This window comes from Strix aluco, chromosome 29 (assembly GCF_031877795.1).
Source record: "Strix aluco isolate bStrAlu1 chromosome 29, bStrAlu1.hap1, whole genome shotgun sequence".
In the NCBI taxonomy this organism is placed as follows: domain Eukaryota; kingdom Metazoa; phylum Chordata; class Aves; order Strigiformes; family Strigidae; genus Strix; species Strix aluco.
The window spans coordinates 4,174,874-4,198,139 of record NC_133959.1 but is presented as its reverse complement, the minus strand read 5'-3'; the positions used below and the strand labels follow the sequence as shown (position 1 = coordinate 4,198,139).

The following is a 23,266-nucleotide window of genomic DNA, read 5'->3' as shown; positions in this document are numbered from 1 at the left end:
ATCTGCAGACAGACCAGCTGGGCCCCAAGGACTCTTTAACCAAGTAATAAGTGATACGACAAGAGGGAATGGCCTCAAATTGCGCCAGGGAAGGTTTAGACTAGAGATTTGGAAGCATTTCTTTACAGAACGGGTTGTTAGGTGTTGGAATGGATTGCCCAGGGAGGTGGTGGAGTCCCCGTCCCTGGAGGTGTTTAAGAGTAGAGTCGACATAGCACTGAGGGATCTGGTGTAGTTGGGAACTGTCAGTGTTAGGTCAGTGGTTGGACTGGAGGATCTTCAAGGTCTTTTCCAACCTAGATGATTCTGTGATTCTGTGACTCGTGCTGTTAGTCTTCAAATAGTGTCTAGCTTTGCAGGAAGGATGCTCCTGCCCTACTGTAGCAGTGTCCAGTTGTCAGAGGTGGTGTCCATCTCCTCAAAGGGCTGGTGTTAGTCACAGCTGGGAGCCCTGTAGCAGCTCCTTCCTAGCAGATAAAGCATGTCGCTCCCACCAACGCGCTGATCACTGGCTGTGTGGCCACAGGACTGCCCGCCGGGCTCCCAGGACTTCCGAGAGCTGCAGTGTGCTGAATTCGACAACGTCCCGTTCCGAGGGAAGTACTACACCTGGAAGACGTACCGTGGAGGTGAGTGCTGGGGCTGGGCTGAGCATCCCTTGGCTCAGGCAGAGTTGGAGCAGGGCCGTGCAGGGCTTTGCTGTCCCCCACTCTCTGCAGGGACAGGTCTTGTGGTCCAAGTGGTCTGGCGGGCAGTTAGTCACCATCTCCGCTAGCCCAGGTCCTGCAGGGAGCCCACTCTGTGTTCCTGGGCTGTGCTGCCTCCCCCTCACACGGATCAACGTGCATCCCTCCAGGCAGCTGCCCCCAGCTCTGGCCCACAACCATCCTGCCATGCCCCCTGTCCTGGGTCACCTACCCCTTTAACCTCATTGCTCTGCCAGAAACTATTCCAGCAGCATCGGAGCTCTTCAGCTTCTTTCCTCATGTCTGTTTCCTTAACTGCCGAGGGAGTAAAGAGGAAGACAGACAAGAGAAAGTAGTTAGTGTCTGGTACCTGATGGGGAGAAAACAGGGCGGCCCTTCCTGCGCAGGCAGGTAAAGCTTCCAGCTCCAGCACAGGCTGCGAACTGGTGGATCTTCCAAAGAGCAGCTCTCCCTCCTTCCCAAGGTCAGTCCTCCTGTGTCCTGCAGAAGTGTCTAGCGAGGAGAGGGGACGGGAGGAGGCCTCTGTAGCAGAAATCTCTTAATAATGAGAAAGAACAGCGCGTCTCCTTCATGTAGTTAATGAACTTGACTGGGGAAATCCTTCGCAGCTGTGTAAATAAGCACACCTCCCAGCGGGGCTCCTGCAGCTGGAGCAGATGTGCTGAGGCTGCAGGGGATGGATCAATAAAAATGTAATAAAATTGCAAAGCAGTAAGTCACACAAAGACCCCAATGGATGCCAAGGTGGAAGACAGCCCTGCAGGCTGGATCTGCCCTCGCTCGGACCTCTCTTCCCCAGGCATGGCCCAGTGGTTTGAGTCCAGGGGACTGTTGGCCAGTTGAACATAGGCCCTTGAATTGTAATCTGGCTCTGACACAGATTTTTGGTTTGGCTTTCAAAAAAAGCCCCTTCCTCTCTCTTTCCTTCAGCTTCCTCTTCCATAAAATAAGGTGATGAAACCTCTCCCCTCCCCAGGAAGCTGTGAGCATTGGCATGATCATGTCTTGAAGGGATCTGGGAGCTCCCTGTCTCAGCTCTCCAGGTTGACTGTGGGTGATGGTCACAAGGAGCCATGTTGTTTAGCAGTTAGTTATGTTTTGTTTATTCAGTGTCAAAGGGTATCACCGCCTTCCCCTGCAGTGGCCCAGGTAGGGAAACTGAGGCATGTTCACACAAGTAGAGAGGGGCTGGAAGCTGCAGCTCCTCAGCCTGTTCTGGGAGCCAAGCCCCTGGCTGGGAGAGCACCCGTCTCCCAGCTCTTGAGAAATCGTGTGTGCTGACACCCACCTGCCTGGGAGCTGTAAGCTGGGATTAGCAGGAACAGCTCTTCATGGCAAAGACTGTCCACACCAGACCCTCAGATCAGTTGGGACTGAGGAGGTGGTAAGGTGTCATCACGGTTCCACTCCCCACCTACAAACTTCTTTGCCCAAGTCAGGACTGGGGAGAGCTGATTTCAGCTATTCAATACACAAAGGAGGCCTATAAGAAAGATGGAGGGACACTTTTTAGCAAGGCCTGTAGTTACAGGACAAGGGACAACAGTCGAATGGAAAGAGGGTAGGTTTAAAGTGGACATAAGGAAAAAATGGTGTATGAGGGTGGTGAGGCACCAGAACAGGTTGCCCAGAGAAGCTGTGGCTGCCCCCTCCCTGGAAGGTTAGACGGGGCTTTGGGCAACCTGGGCTAGTGGAAGGTGGCCCTGCCTGTGGTAGGGGGGTGGGAACTAGATGATATTTGAAGGTCCCTTCCAACCCGAACCCTTCTGTGACTCTATGACTGTGACAGCAGCACGAGTAGTTGCATCTTCACTTTTCTGTGGCATTTTGTGATACTTGGTGTCGGTTGGGTGTTAGAGGTACCTCTGTGGGGGAAGCGGGGAGTGTCCCTTGGACCTCCACCCTCTCCATGTGGTAGATCAGACCCTCAGAGAACAGCCCTGTCGTGTCTTCCCCTTTCTGTGGGTGTTTTGCTCTCAGGTCCCCTGTTTTCCCGCTATAGCCCCTGTGCTAGCAGGCATCCCTACCCCATATTGGGGAGGCAATGAGGGCTGGCCATCATCTCCCTCACTCCTGGGCTCTTCCCATGGTGCCCAGAGACTTGGGGGTGGCAGGTGTCAGTCCCTCCCTTCCCACTAGCACAAGCAGCCCCCCAAGATCCATCCCTGTTGGCAGCGTGGTCCCCAGGTGTTCTGCCCTCCAGCTGGTAGCATATTCACTCTTCAGGTTGCTTTTGGGCACGTGCCCACACCTTGGGAGCCATTCACCACCCTGGCCCTCTGCTGAGCCTCTTCAGGCACTGCCTTCAGCACTGCACCCTCGAGCCACCCTCTTGCCAAAAGGTGCGGTGGTGCAGGGGTGCTTGTGCCATTTGCCTGCGAGATGCTGGCCCCACGTCGGTTTGGGGAAACATCCTGGGCATGGAGCACCCCCACCCTGAAGACAAGGGGTTTGGATGGGGGAGGACACCAATCCTACAGGAAATTTGGGAAGGGAAGGAGCCACCCGCTGAAAGCCTGACGCCAGCCGTCAGGTCACTGGCAAGTTGAGGTCGGGGTTTTCGCAGGGCCAGTACGGCGTGTTTTCCTGGCGGTGATTTATAACGGCCCTGGAGCCCAGACCCCGGGATCGCAAGACACAGCCCCAGCAAGAAGCGCTGAGCTCAGCCTTTCAGAGCTCAACAGTCAGCAGATACCTCGTGGAATGTGGCTTTAATTGTTTGTTTATTTTGCTTTATTCGCTTAGTTATTCATTTTGCTCTTGGCGGATGCAAGAGCCAAGGGAGAGTGGAGCAGCTCACGGGGCTGGGAGAGGGATGGGGAGGAGCAGGGGCTTGCAGAAAACAGGAGATTGCTCATCATAAATTGTAATGTGCTTTAATTCCTCTATGGAACAGGGCAGGCAGGAGGAACAAAACATCCTCTGAGGCACCGCATAGCCAACTGAAAATATTCTATTCTATTTTAATAGCTATATTAAAGATGAAAAGGAGTACCCATGGCAGACCTGGCTGTTGCTGACCTTAATCTACTCAGCCCAAAGCGAAGGGCAGGCGGCTCTCTGTGGGCTGATGCATGGCCGAGGGGTTCTCCTCTCAGGGAACAGGGGCCTGGGGAACTGCACATTGTTTATGGCAGACCCTGTGCTCCTCGGGGTTGTACAGTCTTGTCTGCTGCTCATTTCCCAGTCAATTAGTGGCACTCACTGTGCAGGCTGAGGGGGTCCCACTCATTCTGTGGAAGTGGGCTTTTCCATGGTGGTGGTGGTGGTGGACCCCCCCTTGCACAATGGGCACTGCAGAGCCTCTCTGAGGATCCGTGAGGATCCCGCTCATGCCCTGCAGATGTGGGTATCCTGGAGGATGCAGAGCACTGCTTTGCTCTGCCAGGCCTAAGGCTCCCACCCCAAAAAGCGCAGCTCCCACCAAACCATTTACACACTGGGAGAGGAGGGGCTGGATCCTGGTTGCTGGTGAAAATACGGTCCTTAATTCCCATCTCCAGGGATGTCAGAGCATGTCGTGCGGTTTCAAAGGATCTTTCTGGGCTCCAAAACTCACCCTGGCCATGCTGCTGTGGTCAGTGTTGCTGTCGTGGGGACACACAGTTGTCACTGGCCTAGGGCTTTAGAAAGGTGCCTTTTTAAGGAACCACTTTAACAAGAACAAGGTGATGCCCAGACCACCTGAGTACCTCCTGGCTAGCTGAGTGCCAAGGAAAGTCCAGGTCCCTACAGACGCTGGGCAGTGATACCTGCCCCCCTTTCCTCTGATCGGTGGGAGGGCAACCTGGCTGCCAAGGGCAAATCCTGCCTGGAAATTGTCACCAGGGAGGGTGTGTTGGGGACTGGTCCTGAGCTCAGGTGGCCCAGCTGTCTCAGGGGAGCAGTTGTAAATACCACTGTAGGGTTGTGTCTCTCTCTTCCCCATCCTCCTTCATTCTCTCTCTCCCCATTTCTCTTCCATAAGACTTTTTCTTTTAAGGGCAGAAATCCCCCATCTGCAAGCCTTTCCCAAGTGGCTAGATGAGGAGAGCCAGCAGGGATTTGTCCCACGTGGAACAGAAGCTGGGTGGCAGCATGACCACAGAACCCCGAGTCCCAGCTCTGTGCATGGACCCCCAAATCCAGCACCCACTGTCAGCTCTTGCAGGCAGGAAGGTGATGGGTGCTGAGTTCCCCCTGCTCAGCAGCTGCTTCCCAGGCTCCCTCTGTGCACATGAGATGCTCAGAGCTGCCAGGACACGAGGTCTGCATTGGCAGCAATGGGTCTTTGCTGGAACCAGGGCAACTGTCCTGGCACGGAGGGCTTGCTCTCCTCCATGCACTTCCCTCCATCTCTGCTGATCTCACCTCAAAAGAAAGTTAAATTGTTAGGGATTTAAGTGTGCATGCACACATGTGCGCACACATGAATTCTCCTGGGCTCCAGCAAGGAGAAGACAATGAAGAGACCCTCATGAACACCCTCAGTTCTGTGACGAGCTGAGTTCATGTACTCGCACCATTTTTGCAGCCCTGTAATGAAGTCAGGGCACTTAAGGCAAAAGAAGAAATTTGGTCACATGCCACCAATCCCCAATCTTTTATTTTCCCTATTTTCTTCCTTATTTATTTCTTTCCTCCATCGTGTTACATTTTTCATTTCAGTTTTCCTATCAGGCTTCTCTTTCAAGGATGTGACGATTATGCTTGTGGCTGCTTGCTGCTGGAGGAGGCTGGGCACCAGCCTGGGCACAGGGCAGCAGCGGTGAGGAGTTATCATAGAAAGGAAGATTATGCAGTTGGTTGGGAGCTACTAAAATGGAGCCAGGGCTGGGACAGAGGCAGAAACAGGCTGTAGCGGGCGTGAGCTGCCCACGAGGGAACTGCAGCAAGGTGTCTGCAGTGGGTCTCGCTTTTCCTTATAGCTGGAGATGAGGAAGGGAAGAGGGAGAGCATGTGAATAGCTTAACAAGCCCATCTGAGAGCCCTGAAAGGAAAGCCCAAGTTTCTGGGTGTTTCTCAGCTCTGCTTCGTTGCATAGTTTGCCCTGCACTCCAGTGATGGCAGCAGCGAGCGCAGCGTTAGAGACCTGCACAGGACAGAGGGTCCCACGCAGCGACAGAGCACACCGCTGTGCTGCCAGGAGAGAGGCCACTGGCTGGAGAGATGCTCCCAAGCCACCAAGCACTGGCTAAATCACAGATACATCTCAGGAAGGGCCAGCACAAGCCCCTCTCCCAGGCTGGTGGGACAGCTGCATGCACAAGGCGTGCGGTTGCTGGTGGGGCTCGGTGGCACAGCCTCTCCAAGCCAGGAGATCCTGCAGCCAGCGCAGGTCTCTCATGACGTGTTTTCTTACCTTGCTGATGATGTTTCACACCTGAGCTCTGGCTGGACAGACCTGGGGTCCAGGCATGCCATGATGCTGTGAGTTTTCGGGGTCATGCCTGCACTGTCCCCCTTGGTGGCCCTGGAGGTCCCTCACCAGGCAGGGGAGAGCCCTGGGTGCTGCGGATGGGGTTGGCTCTCCAGAAGGAGGGTTGATCCAGCGCCTTCTCTAGGGGCTTGCCCAGGCATCCTGCTCGACAGCATGCCTCCAAGCTGCTGAATTCCCCTCTCGTGTCTCCTCCTGTTCCTTCCTCTCCTGGCTTTGCTCTTTCTTCCCCTGAGCTGCGTTCGGCTGCTCCCAGGCGCAGCTGGGCAACCCCTCCCCTCCATCTGCCCATTTGATGTGCTGTATCAAGTTGCAAGTTTTGCAGATTGTGGTTGCTCCTGACCCGGGTGCTTCCCACCTCTGGCACACAGCTCACGACCGTTGCCGGTGCCTGCAGGAGCGAACTGTCACAGTTCAGGCATGCGCCTCATGCAGGCTGTTGGGTCTCCTTGGGATGCTCAGTAAAGGCAGCAAATGCCACAATTCGCACCAGCATTTGATAAAATCCAATGACAGGAGGGAGGAAACAGCTCTGCTCTGGTGTCTCCTTCCATAACTGGTCACACATCCTGCTCCCAGGCACCATAAGCCAATATCCAGATATCCAGCCTCTGTTCCTTAGGCGGTGCTCTGGCACGGTGTGTTGGGAAGCAGATATTTTAGCTGTAACTTGAGCATCCTTCCCCTTCGTCCTCAGTCTGCTGTCATCGCCTTTGCTGTGAAGGACTCAGTATCCACCAGCCTTGAACAGAAATAAATGGTTGCTCTGGCCTCATAACTGGTCCAGGAGCTGAAAAACTTGGTTTCTCTGGTTTAGTAGCTGAAAAACCTTAAGTTGCTTAAGAGCTGCTGCCTCAGTTTCCCTGTCTGTACAATGGGCACAAGGGTGTCGACAGCCCTTGTGAAGTGCCAGGGGACCCAGGAGCGACCGACACCAGATAAGGACAAGTCAGTTTGTTTCCTTCCCTGACACATACAGCCCGTGTTTCCCAGGCTGTGCAGAAGGAACAGTGTCTCACCACGTGTTAGTGTCTGGTTCAAGGGTCTTGACTCGGTGCTGATCAACAGGGAGGGTGCCTGGGTCCCTCCGTGGGTCCCTCTGCTTGCGGGGACATCCTCCTGGGCACCTGGAGCTGTGCGTGGGCCAGGCGCAGGATGGAGGCGTGGGGAGGCTGTGGGTAAAGCAGCTGTTATCCAGGTCTGGCTTGCCACATCTTTCCTCTCTCTCCTTCATCTGAACCTCTGCTTCTTTCCCAGGGGGTGTGAAAGCCTGTTCCCTCAACTGCCTGGCCGAGGGTTTCAACTTCTACACGGAACGAGCCGCAGCCGTGGTGGATGGGACACCGTGCCGGCAGGACTCCAATGACATCTGCGTCAACGGGGAGTGCAAGGTGCTGCCGGGGTCTGGGGCAGCCTCGGGATGGGGAGGCAAGGGCAGACCCCGGGCAGGGGAGCACTGCCCTCCCCCTGCCCGCACTGACATGGGCATCCTTCTGCCCAGGCACCCGGTTCCCCTGTGGGAGCAGGAGCACATCCACCTCCGGGCTTGTGCCGGTCTGTTCTCTGTGCACCGGTGCCACACTGGCCCGCGTTAGCCTGGATCTCTGCATTTACAGCTCATGTAGCCCCAGGCGCTTGATACTTCCCTTGAAATGGGATCTGGAGGGCTATAAAAGTTTAATTATAAGAAAGTGCTGTGGGAGTGGTGAATGTCCCCCAGCAGGCAGGCAGACAGGCTCCCTCTCTGTCTCCGTCTGTCTCCCTTCCTGTGTCTGTGGGATCTTTTTGTCTCTGTGGGGCTGAATATACTGTGGAACAAAAGGGGGATTGCACCACAGCGGTGCTGGTGACCCGCTCGCTAGCTCATGTACTGTAGCAGTGGGGCAGAGCCAGAGGCTTCACGTGGGCTCACTACCACGATTCTGGTGCAACAGGGACACGGCTCTCCTTGGGCTGCTGCAGCTCCCCCAGCTCAGCGCAGACACCCCAACCTCTGCCTCATCCCGCAGTGACAGGATTTCTGCCTGCACCACCCCAGCCTTGGAGAGAGACCCCCCAGGGCTGTCCCTGGAGAAGGGTGGCAGAAAGATGGGGCTGGGCTGGGGTGATATTGCTGAGCACTGCCTGGTGTACAGTGCAGTGGAGGGGAGTGAGGTGGGGGACAGGGGTGGGCTCCCTGGGATGCTGCAGGTCAGGTGTGGGGAGGACAAGGCCCCACCAGGACGGCTAATTCCCTGCTGCTCCTTCCTCCAGCATGTGGGCTGTGACCGTGTCCTGGGCTCTGACTCGAAGGAGGACAAGTGTCGTGTGTGTGGGGGAGACGGCAGCTCCTGTGAGACTGTTGAGGGCGTCTTCAACCAGTCCCTGCCAGAGGGAGGTAGGAAGCAAGTGGCCCGGCCAGCACAGCCAGTGTCACCCACCCTCGAGTCCCTCCTTGACTTCACCTGCTCCTGGGGACGTGCAGGACAGGCAGGGACATATCCCAGAGAAACACCCCAAAGGGTAGGACCAGGCTGCAAGCAGGCAGCAAATCGCTCCTGTTCACTGACTGCCCCAGCCACTGCTGGCACCCACACCCCTGACACAGAGCACCAAGCTCCTTCCCTCCTCCCCAGCTCACGCTGCCTTTAAGCCAGGCTGTGGAGACACCCATGGGTATCCCAGCTCCATAGCACCTCCCCAGCATGGCCGGTGCCATCGTGAGAGCCTACACTGCAGAGCAAACCAGCCACTCTGCTGGTGGGCCACGGTGCTTCTTCCATTTAATTGCAGTGGGTGGCTGAACCAACGCCTCTGCACTGCCAGCATCTCGTTTAGCGTTTAGCCCACGGGTAACAGGGTGCCACACACTCCCTTCCAGTCCAGGGCAGGGTTGGCTCCTGGCTCGGAGGCTGAGCATCACTGCTCACCAGCCCCGGGTTGTCTCACAGGTTACGAGGAGGTGATCCAGATTCCCAAGGGCTCCGTCCACATCGACATCCGGGAGCTGAACCTCTCCATCAACTACCTAGGTGAGATGGGGCTGGGGCATGCTGAAAACCCAGCCATACCCCCTTGGTCTGCCATTTCCCTGCAGTTAATAGGCCATGGGAAAGGCCCAGCAAGGATAACGTCCCACGGCAGCAGAGGATGGGGTTGGGGGTCCCAGCTCGGGGTTGGGGCAGAGGGGTGGCGTGTCCCAGGCCAGCGTGGTCTGGATCAGTGTGGCTCACACAGCTCCTGTCTCGCTGTGGCTCTGCCTCCATCCTGCGCTCACTGTTCAGCAGCGTAACCCTGAGCAAACCCCACACTCCGCCGTTCCTGGCGCTGTCTGTGGCTCCTTGGCATTCCCCCCTCCGCCAGCATGTTGGGCTGGGGCTTAAAAATAGACCTGCTCACATTTTCCTTGGGCTTAATTTTCCAACCAGACTCTGGCTCATTTTTACAACAGGCTTTTTTCTTTCCGCTTGTCTTCTCTTTCTGTCCTCCAAGTGATGGACAATGATCACAGAAGGGTGGGCAGGGTTCTCACTGCTGGCTTGCTGCCGGGTGCCTCTGCAACAGCTCTCCAGGAGCAGGAGCCTGCCCGGATGCCAGCACCGGTGGGAGGTTGCAGCGGGGGCTCTCCTGGCAGCATCCCTCCAGGCCAGCTCCCTGTGCTGGGTTCGGAGATGCCGACATCCCTCCCTGCTCGGCCCACATATACTGGGGACTCCTCGTGTCCATCCAGGCTGGATTTCTGTGCACTGGAGGCACAGCCCAAGCTCACATCACTATCATCTGCTGCCATCAGTGTCTCCCACTTCCAGGATCTGTCTCTGCACCGCAGCGGGAGCGGAGGGAGCATCCTTCATCTTCCTCAGTATGAAGCATCCTCCCCGCCGCAGCGCATCATGGCAGCGAGGTCTTTGCCAGCAGCGAGGGCAGGAGTGGCGCAGAGCTGGGCTCCAGCGCGGTGTTGGTGGCAGAGAGCGAGCAGGGAGAGCGTGGGAATGCGAGTGGGGACGAGCAAACGAGCCGATCCCCCTCTAGCGACTCGCTTGGGCAAGCACAGCCAGGCTCCTGAGGACCAGGCTCCTCCAGTAGCCCCAGCAGCCAAGACCCAGTTTGCACAGCTGGATTTGAGCCTGACTTCATGGCCACAGCTTGTCACACTGCCAAGTGTCCCCATCACTAGCCCGGGCAGCTGCCTGAGCTCCCGCAGCATCATCCTTCCTCAGTGAGGTGGTGGGCAGGCTGAGATGGGACGATGGGTACGTTAGTCCCACCTCTGCTAGTGACTTTCTGTGTGACCCTGACCCAGGCACCTACTTTATTTGCCCCACTTATTCCCTCCCTGTAAAATGAGGCTGATGATATGTACTCTCCGTGCTCTGAGCCTGGCAGTGAGAAGTGCCCAGGCGAAGCTGTATACAGGCATGTTCAGCCTTTCTGCTAACCCTTGCTCCCCTGTCCTCGCAGCGCTGAGAGGGCAGAGCGGCGAGTATTACATCAACGGGAAGCTCTCCATCGATCCCCCGCGGCGCTTTGACATCGCAGGCACAACATTCCACTACAGGAGATCCCCAGACGAGCCTGAGTCCCTGGAGGCCTTGGGACCCACCAACATCACCCTTGTTGTCATGGTTGGTAACATGGTTCCTTCATACCCCCACCTGGTATGGGCCTGGTCTGGGCTAAAGAGACCTTGCTGTGACTGCGTGGGACTGGAGCTAATCAGCCCCTGTCCTTGCTGTCTGGAGTAAAGGGGCACAGAGATCAGAGGTAAATTGGGCTAAATTCTCAGGTCTCCCTCCCTAATCTGCCTGGCTTTGGAATGATTCAATCTTTAAGTGCATGGGAGCTTGTTCGCTGATTGTGTCACCTCCATGGCTGCACCACCGTCACCACTGGTGATGTCAATGCTGGAAGGGACTGGAAAGGGAAGGGGGGGAGATTTCAGCTGCCCTGATTTTAGGGAGCACGCTGAGGTTGTGGGATTCCATCCAGACAGTCACAACCATGCTGGACTTCGGTGGCACTGATGCCTCGGTGGTGCCTTTCTCCGCAGGTCCTTGTGCGGACAGAGCTGCAGGGGATCCGGTACAAGTTCAACGCACCCATCGGTAGAGATGCCTCGAACCAGTATTCCTGGCACTACACCCCGTGGACCAAATGCTCGGTGCTGTGTGCAGGGGGTGAGGTTTGACCTGTCCCCCAGGTGTTGGCTGGGGGACACACATATGTCTGTGCTCCTGTGACTCCCACGCACTCTGTCTGGGCCACGGGAGACAGCGCACGGATGTTAGCATCTGCTTTGCTCTAAAGGAGCTCTCAGGTTTCTCCATATTCCCACCCAGCTGGTGTCAGTCAGCACGATCTGGTGGGCAGCGTCAGGGCAACCCACCTGGATGCCGTTCTTCGGCTGGGCCGCAGCTGTAGGTGGTAGAGGTGATGGAAGGTGGCACAATATGCTGGGAATTCCTTTCCTTGTGTGCTGCAGGACAGGTTAGCTGATTGCAACAGCCCCTCTGGCCTTCAGATCTACATGTCTGTGAACTGAAACACCACCGATGCTTCCCTGAATCCCCTGGGCTGCTTCCTGTGGGGATTGACACAAAGTTTTGTGTCATGTCTCATGGCTCTGGAGAACCTGGCTGCGAGTGAGAGAGGCGGTTTCAAAAGCAAAGCTTAGTAATGTTCCCTGTTGAAAGCAAAGGGCGCTGACCTAGTCTTGTGTCTAGGCCTCAGCAAAGTTTTGCCTCCTCTTCTTCCAGCTGTTCCCCCCAGAAAGTGTCACAAGGCCAAGGTTAGAACAGGTTTATTTGAGGATGATATCCTTGGAATACTTTGATCCTTCATCCTCTGCAAACTCTGCTGGGTCCTGCCCTGGCTGGTGAGCCTTCACCCCACCCATTTTTTCCAGAGATGTTAGAGGCAAAGGAGGCCTTGGTTATGAAAAAGAGATGTAGGTTCAGGCTCGATGAGGTGCAGTGACAAGTGGCTTCCCCGTCCCATTGCCCACGCGGGAGCAGAGCGGTGGGGCTCGTACCTCAGGGTCCTCCTCTCTTTCCCCCTTGCCTCTTTGTCTTGGCAGGCAGCCAGATCCAATCTGTGGTATGCAAGAAACTGTCTGATGGCTCAACTGTCTTCAACCACTTCTGTAGCCCTGAAACCAAAATGCCAGAGCGGCAGAGGCCGTGCAATACCGAACCATGCCCCCCGGCGTGAGTACCATAGCTTGGAGCAGATCGAGGGAGCATGGGTGGAGGAGCCAGTGTGGAGGAGGGTGAAACTCCCCCCTCTCTGCCATTCCCAAGTCAGAGTCTCCTGCCAGTCACCAGGGGTGACACTACCTGGCTGGAGCAGCTCTGCTGGGGAGGGGGGTCAGTTTTCTCATCTGTGCCCCATCATGAGCACAGTACAGCTTGCAACCTGCACAGCCCAAGTGCATCGCTGCAGGGAAGGGGCAGCACCGATGCAGGGAGCAGAAACCTGTCTGCACTACAGTGCCCTGGGCCTTGCTCGGGGAGAGATATACCGAGCACACGGTGTGTGGGCCAAGGATGGGCTCAGCTCTGCAGCAGGACCTCCTCCCTGCACTGCTGTGCCACTTGCAGAAAAGAGCCTTCCCCACCTGGTCCTTTGGTGCAGAACAGATACTCAGCACCGTCCCTTGGAAATTGTGCCAGCCCTTCCCTGGCTGGTCATTGCCCCTGTCTTGAAGGGGAAAGGGAGATGTGGAGGAACTCTGTGGCTCACCAGAACTGCCTGGGATGCCGTGGCCAGAGTAGGAATAGGGCTGTGTACCGGAGTATGGGGATGAGCGTGAGCCACCATGACCCTTGCAACTTTTCTGTTTTACCCATCTCCAGCTGGGTGATTGGGAACTGGTCTGAATGCAGCCGAAGTTGCAATGAGGGTGTCCGCACACGCAGCGTCTTCTGCAAGCGTAAGATCTCTGCCACCGAGGAGAAGACCTTGGATGATGCTTCTTGCACCCATCCACGGCCAAAGATGCTTGAGCCTTGCAATAACCAGACGTGCCCTCCAGAGTGGGTCGCCCTGGACTGGTCTGAGGTAAGTGTTTAACATCAGCCCTCACAGAATCACAGAATCATCTCGGTTGGAAAAGACCCTGAAGCTCCTCCAGTCCAACCATGAACCTCGCCCTGACCGTTCCCAACTCCACCAGATCCCTCAGCTCTGGGTCAACCCGACTCTTCAACCCCTCCAAGGATGGGGACTCCCCCCCTGCCCTGGGCAGCCCTTTCCAACGCCCAACAACCCCTTCTGCAAAGAAATCCTTCCTAAGAGCCAGTCTGACCCTGCCCTGGCGCAGCTTGAGGCCATTCCCTCTTGTCCTATCACTTGTTACTTGGTAACAAGCCTCACTGGTGGCACTGGTCCTTGGGAGGGCAGCATTAGTCACTGGGCCAGTGCATCGGTGATGGCTGCTGGCCATGGAGAGCATGATGTGGGAAATGGTCTTGTAGCTCAGGAGATGGGCGAGGTGGGAGCACTGGTGGGGAGAGCCAGTGCTGCCTCTCTCTGCACTTTGCCGTACGTCCTGACCATGCCTGTGCTCTCTCTGCAGTGCACCCCAAGCTGCGGGCCAGGTTTCCGCCACCGCATTGTCCTCTGCAAGAGCGGTGACCACAGCACGACTCTGCCCACCTCCCAGTGCTACGAAGGCTCCAAGCCCCCGACCAGCATGAGGTGCAACCTGCGGCGCTGCCCACCGCCGCGCTGGGTGACTGGCGAATGGGGAGAGGTAGGGACAATCCTTTCCATGGGCTTATTGAAGGAGAAGACCCTACCTCCCCAGCCCCGCAAATTCTAGAGCACATGAGGCTTTTCCCTGCCAGCAGAACCCGATGTGACCACCATAGCTATCTCAGGGCCAGGAGGACTCCATGGTGGTGTTCTTTGCCCCTCCCTTGGCTCAGGAGGCTGTTGTGATGACAGCCCAAGCGCCTGGCTGACCCAGGGAAGTCTCCCGGGACTAGCAGGGCCCCACAGAAGTCATTGGAGGGTCCCCATGGGTATCTGTGGGACAGCAGGGCAGTGAGGACAGGGAGCAAGGCAGTGCAGTGGGAGCGATGGGCTGGAGAGGTGGGCTGGGCCAGCTGCAAGCAAGGCCACTGCTGGTCTCACTGCTCCAGCCCAGCACCTGCAGCAGGGCTATGTTGACAGTCCTCCCTTCCCTCTAACACCCCTCGAGCTGAAGGGTGACATCGGGGTGCAGGAGGCCTGGGAAAGGCCGGTGATTTAGGGTTGGCTGGAGAGACCCTCGCTGAGTCCTGGAAGTTCAAACCAAGCTTTTCAGGAAGCGGGGCCACAGCTCTCAGCCATGCCAGGGAGGTCCCTGCAGCTGCTGGTGAGGGAGGGGACAACTGCATCCAGCATCCTTGGCACCTCCCGAGACCTGGCCATGCCCTCCCCCGCTGCGTTATTAAAGCCGCGGCAGCTGCCACAGCTCCATGCTGTGCTGTCTCCCGGCAGTGCTCTGCGCAGTGTGGCCTTGGCCAGCAAAGAAGATCCGTCCAGTGCCTGGCTCACACCGGGCAGCCGTCCAGCGACTGCGTGGAGACCCTGCAGCCACCCAGCATGCAGCAGTGCGAGACCAAGTGCGAATCAGGACCTACAGACAACCCTGAAGGTGAGGGAGATGGGGGGACCGGGGAGGGAAACACGGAGCACTACCAGCCTTGGGGGCTACGTGCTACTGGGACACCAGGTGAGGGTCTCATGGGGAGACCTGATGCTGTCCCCTCTTGTCCCAGGCCAAACTGGCATGCCATCACCCTGATAAATGAAGTCACTCCACCTTGGCAAAGAGGAGCTCCCAGTAGTGAGGTTCTCTGGAGCTTCGTCAGCGTGGCTGCATCTTGCTGCTTCCTGGCAGAAAGCCCCCAGGAGCTGGGCATCGGGGTGGAAAAGGGAGCTTGCATGGCAGTGCTTAGAAATTCCTTCCCCTGGGGCTCCTCACCCCCAGGGCAGCTGTAACCCTGCTTCCCTCTGTCGTCCCTCCAGAGTGCAAGGATGTGAACAAGGTGGCCTACTGCCCGCTTGTCCTGAAGTTCAAGTTCTGCAGCCGGACCTACTTCCGACAGATGTGCTGTAAAACATGCCAGGGGCACTAGGGAAACAGTGTGACCCCCGTGGGAAAACTGGAAGGCAAAAGCTACACCGGAGGGCCGCCGAGCCATGCCCTTCCTCTCCACCCCAGGAATCTCCCCTGGGTCCAACACAGACACTGGTCGTGCTTCCGGTGGGAGCCGGCGTCACCCAAACCCGTCCCCCAAAGCCATGCACCCTTTGCCCCCGAGCTTCACAATGGCAGGTTCCCAGTTAAACCACTGCCAGCCGCTGCAGACACCGCCACGGCCCCGTGCGACAGGAGCCGCTCGATGAGCGGTGGGAGAGGGAGAAGCTGGGCAGAGCGCGGCAGCAGGAACATTACTTGAAATTCTGACATTGTTATTTATTAGTAGCGGACCCAGGGCCCGCAGGCGCCGAGACAGCCACCGAGACGGCACCACTCGCCCCGCTCCTGCCTCGTCCTGTTCCACGCCCGTGTCCCGCGGGCATGGCGGGGCATCGTGGTCCGCAGCGGGACGTCCCCGGGCAGGCCAAGCGCACGGGGGGGGCTGCTGCCTTTCCCTCGGGCATCCCAGGGGGGACAGAGAGGAGGTTTCAGGTGCCGCAGGTGACAAGAGTGACTTGTAGCTTCTGGGCGATGGACAAAGATGTGCTGCTGTGGGGAGTGGGGTTGGAGCAGGAATTTTGTTTTCTTGGTTTGCGTCCTGTCACCTTGGGACATGCAGCAGGGGACAGAGACCGGGTCACTCCATGAGCAGAGCGGTGACACCAGTTTAACTGGGAGAGGGGGTTATTCAAACTCTCTTAAAAACCTACTTGGATGGGGGTGTCCGCCTATTTTTTCTTAAAGCCCTTGTCACTATTACAACCATTTTTTATTCCAGAAACACCTCGAAGTACGGGCTGAGGTCAGGGCTGAGGCGTGCTCAGGGTTGCAGTCATGTAACGGGCGCCAAGGATGCGCTGGGCTGCAGGACGCAAAGCAAAGGAGGATGCAGGACAAGAACTGTCTTGGTCACAGTGTCCCCATTGCCGATCTGTGACCCGGGACCAGTCTGCCTGGTCCTGGCAGGGCCCTCCCCAGCGAATGCCATGGCCTCCGCGGCTGCTTTGCCTCCAAAGGTGCTTTATTTCCAAAGGTGCTTTGCCTCCAAAAGGTGCTTTGCCTCCAAAGGCAGCCTCGCCATATGCCTCTGTGGCCTCAGGGTGCCGGTCCCAGTGCCACCTACTCCTCTGCCCGCAGGAGACATCCAGTGATGGGAAAAGAGCAGGCTTGAAATTGCTCCAGGTCACCTCCTGGCCAAATCTGGGCCAGCACACGTCTTCATGGGCCACCACAGCCGGCAGAGGAGACCTGAATTTCCAATCTACAAAGTATCTTTTTGTTATCGTTATTGTCATTCTTCTTCTTTTCAGGCCTTTCTGCATCACAGAGATGGGAAATCTTGTCCAAAGCCATGTTCTGTTCTCCCTGGGGCTCCTCCATACGGTGCAGGGAGGCGGACAGCCCTCTTTCCCCAGAGCAAACCTCTCCGCCCTGCCAGCCCTCATGTGTTACTCGACCATCTGTATTTTTACCCGCTCATCAGCCGATCGCAGCTTCTCTGGTGCTCAGCAAACCCCGTTTGGCTGTCGAGCAGGCCTTTGTGTGTCTTCCTTCCTGGTGCCATGCTCCGTTCTGACATTTGGGTGAGGGGAGGGGATGTTTTCACCTTTTTATATAGGTATATACATAACGAGAAATGTTTAACATACTAACTCTGAGGAGGAGCAACGTAACGGCATGATTTATAATAAAGGAGTAGCTACGATCCCGGGCGCAGCTTCTGGAGCCAGTCTTGTTTCTTGAGCGGCAAGTCTGGGCTCTGGGCAGCCCCACACCAGCATGCTCCTCGGGCTCATGCTGCAGGAGGGGTTTGGGCAGCAGGGCAGGGTTTTCCCTGCAGCCTGAGGGACTGGAGTGCGTCAGAGAGGTGGAGATTCGCCCAGAGCTGCTGTGTAGCGCAGGAACAGGCTTCCCCTTGGCAGACCCCTGACGGGTTGGCTGTGCACCCCAGGGGCACACAGACCCGGTATTGGTAATGCCGGTTTGGGATTTTAGAGGGGCTTCTACATGTCTGAAACACCGCTGCTGCTTCCCCGAATCCCTTGGGCTGGTTCCTGTGGGGATTGGCACGAAGGTTTGTACCATGTCCCATGGCTCTGCAGAACCAGAGGACAGACTCTTCAGTAGAGCCTGCAGCGACAGGACAAGGGGTGCTGGTTTTAAACTCAAAGAGGGGACACACAGACTAGATAGAAGGAAGAAATTTTTTACGCTGAGGGTGGTGAAACACTGGCACAGGTTGCCCAGAGAGGTGGTAGATGCCCCATCCCTGGAAATGTTCAAGGCCGGGTTGGACGGGGCTCTGAGCAACCTGCTTGAGTTGAAGATGTCCCTGCTCATGGCAGGGGGTTGGACTAGAGGAGCTTTAAAGGTCCCTTCCCACCCAAACCATATTGTATGAGTCTGATTCTCTGATTCTAGCCTGGCTGCGAGTGACTGAGCTGGTATTCAAAGGAAGAGAGGGGGCAGTTTCCAAAGCTGAGGGCCTGGTCTTGTGTGCTAGGCCTCAACAAAGTGTCACCCCGCCTTGTTCCAGCTATTCCCCCCAGTGCTGCCCAGAAAGACTCACAAGGCCAAGGTTAGAACAGCTTTATTGGAGGGGGAGAGATCAGAGGAGGGATCTCAGGAAAGCTTTGGACACGCCACCTTCTGTAAACTCTGCTGGCGCGAGATGTGCCCAGCACAGGGTGTGCGTTGGCCATGGATGGTGCCTGTAGCCTGACCTGTCTGCACTGCCCTTCACCATGGAGGGAGAAGGGGAGATGCCCGAAGAATGTCTAGGGGGGAGCAGAGCTGTGCAGGATGGGGAGGAAGAGCCCAAGCAGCATGTGAAGCTCCGCCATGTTTCAAGGGAGGGGTTAACTGATGGCTGGGAGACACGTGCAAGCCAGCGGCACTTAGGCCTCGGCTTCCTGCCTGCAGCTTACCTGACTGCTGCCGAGGACATGGGCCCACGCCGATGGTCTCCTGAGTCGGGCCAGAGCCTCTTAGCGCAAGGGGCTCCCTTCCTCAGGCACGGGCTGGAAGCAGTGTTGCAGGCCAGCTCTGCTGGAACTGGGTCAACCTCCATGGCCTCTTCCTGGTCTGCCACTGGGTCAACCTCCATGGCCTCTTCCTGGTCTGCCACGGGGTCAACCTCCATGGCCTCTTCCTGGTCTGCCACTGGGTCAGCCTCCATGGCCTCTTCCTGGTCTGCCACGGGGTCAACCTCCATGGCCTCTTCCTGGTCTGCCACTGGGTCAACCTCCATGGCCTCTTCCTGGTCTGCCACTGGGTCAACCTCCATCAGCTCCCTGCCATTGGCTGTAGTTTGGCATTTCCAACCAAACAGTTTCCACACATCCTCTTTGGTTTGGCAGCTCATAGGTGCCCCAAGACGTCATGTGGCAGCTTTGCTGGGCGCTGGGCTGAAGCACCCAGAAGCTGCAATCGCTGCTGAGGCTTCCCCACTCCTGTCCTGCTCCCATCGCTGGTGCCACAGGTGCGAGCATCTCGGCAACTGGTGGCCAGGGGCAGGTCTGTCCTGTTATAGGACAGGGGAGAGTGGGCAGTGAGGAGCTGGTTTGTAACATCAGGAGGCCACTGTGATGGCGGCCAGCTGTGATTGCTGAGCATGGGTCCCTTTGGCTGGCCTGAAGGAGGACCTGCCTGGGAAGGGCAGGGTGCCCAGGACTCAGGTACTCTGCCCCTGCCCAGTCCCACCGTGGTGGGACCTGCTCCCCACACCCCCAGCCTCCCTACGCATCTGGGGAAGCAGCTACTGCTCTGGTCAGCAGAAGGTGAAGCAGCCCCTGGCTCTGACACAGCCAATGTCCTTCCCCGGCCATGGCTGCCTGGGAGCAGAGCCAACCCTTGCAGCCCTACTGGCTCCCAGCTCACTGGTGGGCTGCCCCAAGCCCAGCCTTTGCAGAATTGGCCATGAATTTGCGATTGGAACCCCTGGTTGGCAGTAGCCTCTCTCCTCCAGCCCTGGCCCTCTGGCAGTCTTGGTGCTCCAGCCAGCACCCTCTGCTCCGCCAGGCAGAGGCCAAGATATGGTACAAAACATAAAGAACGTGGTTCTGCAGCTCAGTGAGCAAGTCCCTGTTCAGCCAAGCCCCCTTCTGCCCCACTTGCTTGATGCCTGACACAGGGCAGTTGCCTGCTCCCGAGCTCCTCGGTTGTGAAGTGCTTCTTCAACCGTGAGCAGCACTCGTTGACTCCTGAGGCCTCAACTGCAGATTGCCAGGGACTCTGCTAAGTACCTCCCTGAAGAGCGTAACGCTTGCTCTCTCAAAATCCACAGGAGCAGCTCTGCTGCCCTTTTTCCCTCCTTCCACTGACCAGCTTCAACTCAATGATTCTGTCATCGCTCTGGCCAAGACAGTCCCCTCCCACCCCATGTCCCACCAGCCCTTCTCCACTCACTCCAAGCCAGTCTCGGAGGGCATCTGTCCTAGTTGGCTCCCCGATTCCTTGTGACAAGAAGTTCTCTCCCACAGAGCTCAGGACTGTTCCAGCCCTGCTCGTCCCGGCAGGATGGGATTCCCAGCGGGTGTTACTGGGGAGGTGGCAGCTGCCACAAGGACCAGGGTCAGCGCTCCAGACATTTCTCCAAGTGCCCCCAGAGGAACTGCGCAGTGCTGGCGTCCTGGCTGGGCGAGTGGCAGGAGACACCCATAGGACATCTGCTTTGTTTTCCATCCCCCTCATCCTCACCCCGAGGCTCCCAGCCACATCCTCACTGACTGTCAGGCCTGCAGCATCACACCTCTCCCTCACATCGCCTGCCAGCCCTCCCCTCGCCTGCCCTGCCTGCCCCTCCTGCCCTGCCTGCCCCCTCCAGCCCAGTACTCCAGGCGGGGGCTCCTGCCACCAAGTCCCCCTGATCCCAAGGCTGTCCCAGCTCTGGCAACGGACCAAGGCTTCCAGCCCAAGGCACCTGCACCCACAGGCCCCTTTTAACCCTTTCCCTCCCCAGGTGGAACTGGGGAGGTTGCTGGGGGTGGGGCGTAACCCAGGGAGCCCCAACATTACGCCCCGGGACACCCCAGAGAGTCCTTAGCAGCCAACAGCCACCACAAACCATGGCGCTGCCACCAGGGTGGGTGTCTCTGCGTGACCCCTGGGTCCCCCCTGGGCCCCGGTTCCTGCGGCTCTCTCTGTTCCCTGAAATCTCCCCCCAAAGTAGGCACCGACCCCAACCCCAACCCCTGCAGCCCGGGGACGCTCTTGGGGGCCAGAGCGGAGGTGAGCACCAGCCATGGCTCCCGTCTCTCTTCCAGGCTCAGCCAACCTGTGCCCACTGCCCGGGCAGGAGCAGCCCTTCCCCGCAGCCTGGGCACCCCGCCGGGGGGGGCACCTCACACCCCTCCAGCAGGTACGACACCCCTCTCTGCTCTGGCACCCCGGCACCTTCGGCACCTTCAGCACCCCCGACCACGGGCATCCCAGTGCCCCCATCACTCCCGTGCCCCCTCCCCAGGCAGTTTTCACACAGGGGGTCGGCAAGCCCGGGCGAGTGTCCCTGCCCTTGCCTGGCTGATGTGTGCCCAGTACAGCCCACAGCCAGAGAATTTACCAGATACTTGGCGCCATCTCTCCCACTTTCACCTCGGAGAAGCCAGTCTCCTCCCCGATTTGTGACCCCGTCCCTTTGGCACAGCAGCTCACCCCGCGGGCAGCTCCCCGGCCACGAGCTCCCCACGTGCCTGGCGCAGAGCCGGGGGATGTTGGCGATGGGGGCCGGCTCGGTGGGTGTCCCCAGAGGGTGCCCCCGGCTCAGCACAGCTCCCTCTCACCCACACAGAGCTGCTGACGGCTCCATGCGGCTGCTGCTTTGACCCCCGTGTGTTTGGCTATGAGTGGACCAACGTGCCACCACCATCCACATCCATCTCTGGCTACGCACACGTCGAGGGGCCATCTGCTCCCTTCAATATCACCGGCATGGCCACCTCCGCGGGGGCACCCCTGGGCACTGACATCGCCCCAGGCAGCAACGTCCCCCCCAGCCCCACTGCTGACCCCTACAGCCAAGGACCTGGGGACATGACAGACAACCTGGTTGTGACCGAAGAGATGCTTCAGCAAGAGGCCCTCAGGCTCTTCGGTCACTCCCTGGACACGGTGGGGGTCAGCCAGGATGGTCCCAGCAGCGGCCCCATGCCTGGGGACAGTGGAGTCACCAGGGAAGAGGGGGGAGCGATGGCCCCAGGCTCCCCAGTGCTGCCAGTGTCCATCCCCACCTACGAGGATGTCCAGGGGCAACCGGGAACCAACATTTCCAGCACAGCCACCCCCACGAGGCCAGCCCCAGGCAGCAACATCCCCCCCAGCAGTGACGTCCCCACCAGCCCCGATGCTGTCCCCCACAATGAAGACCTTGGGGGCACACCAGAAGACCTCGAACTGAGTGATGAGATGCTGCTCGAAGAGGCCCTGAGCCTCTTTGATTGGTCACTGGACTCGGTGGGGGTCAGCCAGGACAGTCAGAGCAGCAGCCCCACGCCTGGGGACCCTGGGGACACCGGTGCAGCCATCCCCCCCTGTGACTCCCCCTCGCTTGAGCTGCCCGATGAGCTGCTCTGCCTGGACTTCACCATCCCCGACACCATCGACAGCGTCCTGGGCCTGGAGGACTTTCTGATGGGGCTGGAGGCCCAGGAGCAGTGGGGGGATGTGGGGATGGAGTTGCCCCCGTCCCGGCCGGCCGTGCTGGAGAAGTGGTGCTGGAAGCGGGGGCAGAGCACCCTGTCACTGCCCCCCAGCAAGCACAGGGCGGTCACAGCCAGCCCGGGGGGGCCAGGGGGGACTAGAGAGTGATGTGGGGAGCGGGGCAGTGGGTGATGAGGGTGGGGTATTTGGGGGGTGCGGGAGGAGGGTGGTGTATTGGGGGGGGTATGTTATTGTATTTGGGGGGTGGGGGTCGAGGGTGGGCTGTTTGGGGGGGGTGGGTGGGGATGTTCGGGTATTTGGGGGGGAGAAATTAGGATTAGAGTAGTATTGATGGGATGTTCTTTGTTGTTTGTTTGTCATTAAAATCTCTTTTATTCAGAACTTCTCTGTGTCTGTGTGGGAGGGGGAGGCAGCGCAGGGGGCACCGCGAAACGGCACCCAACGGTGCAACAGCCCCGCTGAGCCCCAGATCAGAGCCGGCGAGCCCCGAAGGGCATCGAGCTCCTGGAGCCAGCTGGGTAAGGGCGGGCTGAGCCCCACAGGTGGGGTTTCCCACGCCTGTGGGCTCTGCCACTGCCCTTCTGGGTGGGCTGGAGGGGCCATCTCTGGGTGGCAGCTCTGCAGGGGACAGTGGGGATGTGGGGGTGGAGAACTGTGCTCAGTCCTCGGCTTCCTGTTGCAGCAATTGCTGTTTTCTTGGCCCGCTCTTGGCTGCTTTGTGCTGGGGGGCTGACCACTGTCAGGGAGCTGGGCCCCCCCGCAACAGAGTCTTGGGTGGGGCCGGACTGGGCTCCTTCCTTCAAGCCCAGCCTGGCCTCAGCCTTGCCGGGCCATCGCACTGAGCCAGGCCTTGCACACCTGCCTTTGCACGCCAGGGCTGTTGCCGGCAGACGAGTCCGTGTGTGCGCAGGGTTTGCAGGAGCATCAGCTCTGCAGCGCGGTGGGGACGCCCCCGCCTCAGCGATGATCTTTCAGAACCGGCTTGGGCCCATTTGCAGCCAAAATGTTTCCTTCAGCATGGCCTTTTTTATTCAAAAGACCTGAAGAAAAAGCAGCAACAAGCAGCATCTTACTCCTAAAACCACCTTAAAGCAGAGCATCCCCCAGCACTGCCTGGCTACCCGTGGGGTGGGGCACAGCAAACTGTCACCTCAGAGCAGGAGGAAAGGTTTTGTGGAGGCTCTGAGCATCCCTGCCAGACTCTACCCAGCATCCACCCGCTTGCCTGGGTGGGTGACCCCCTTCAACCAGAGCACCCGTTTGAAGCAGAGGTGGGGTCACCCTGGGCAGAGCCACCCCAAGGCCCCCCCCAGCAGC

The 23,266-nt window shown here is 58.2% G+C and overlaps 1 protein-coding gene across 3 annotated transcripts in view; it reads left to right on the top strand.

Annotated features, from left to right (window-relative positions):
* ADAMTS10 (ADAM metallopeptidase with thrombospondin type 1 motif 10) overlaps positions 1–17,017 on the top strand; it is a 60,525-nt gene extending 43,508 nt beyond the window's left edge. For all 3 annotated transcript variants that reach the window (XM_074808695.1, XM_074808693.1, XM_074808694.1), the window contains exons 15-25: positions 527–629; positions 7,381–7,514; positions 8,377–8,500; positions 9,054–9,134; positions 10,564–10,727; positions 11,153–11,279; positions 12,179–12,308; positions 12,957–13,161; positions 13,679–13,855; positions 14,587–14,743; positions 15,118–17,017. In XM_074808695.1, coding sequence (XP_074664796.1) covers positions 527–629; positions 7,381–7,514; positions 8,377–8,500; positions 9,054–9,134; positions 10,564–10,727; positions 11,153–11,279; positions 12,179–12,308; positions 12,957–13,161; positions 13,679–13,855; positions 14,587–14,743; positions 15,118–15,227 — 1,512 coding nt within the window. In that variant the 3' untranslated portion in view covers positions 15,228–17,017. The remainder of the gene's footprint in view (positions 1–526; positions 630–7,380; positions 7,515–8,376; positions 8,501–9,053; positions 9,135–10,563; positions 10,728–11,152; positions 11,280–12,178; positions 12,309–12,956; positions 13,162–13,678; positions 13,856–14,586; positions 14,744–15,117) is intronic.
* Positions 17,018–23,266: the final 6,249 nt, after the last annotated feature.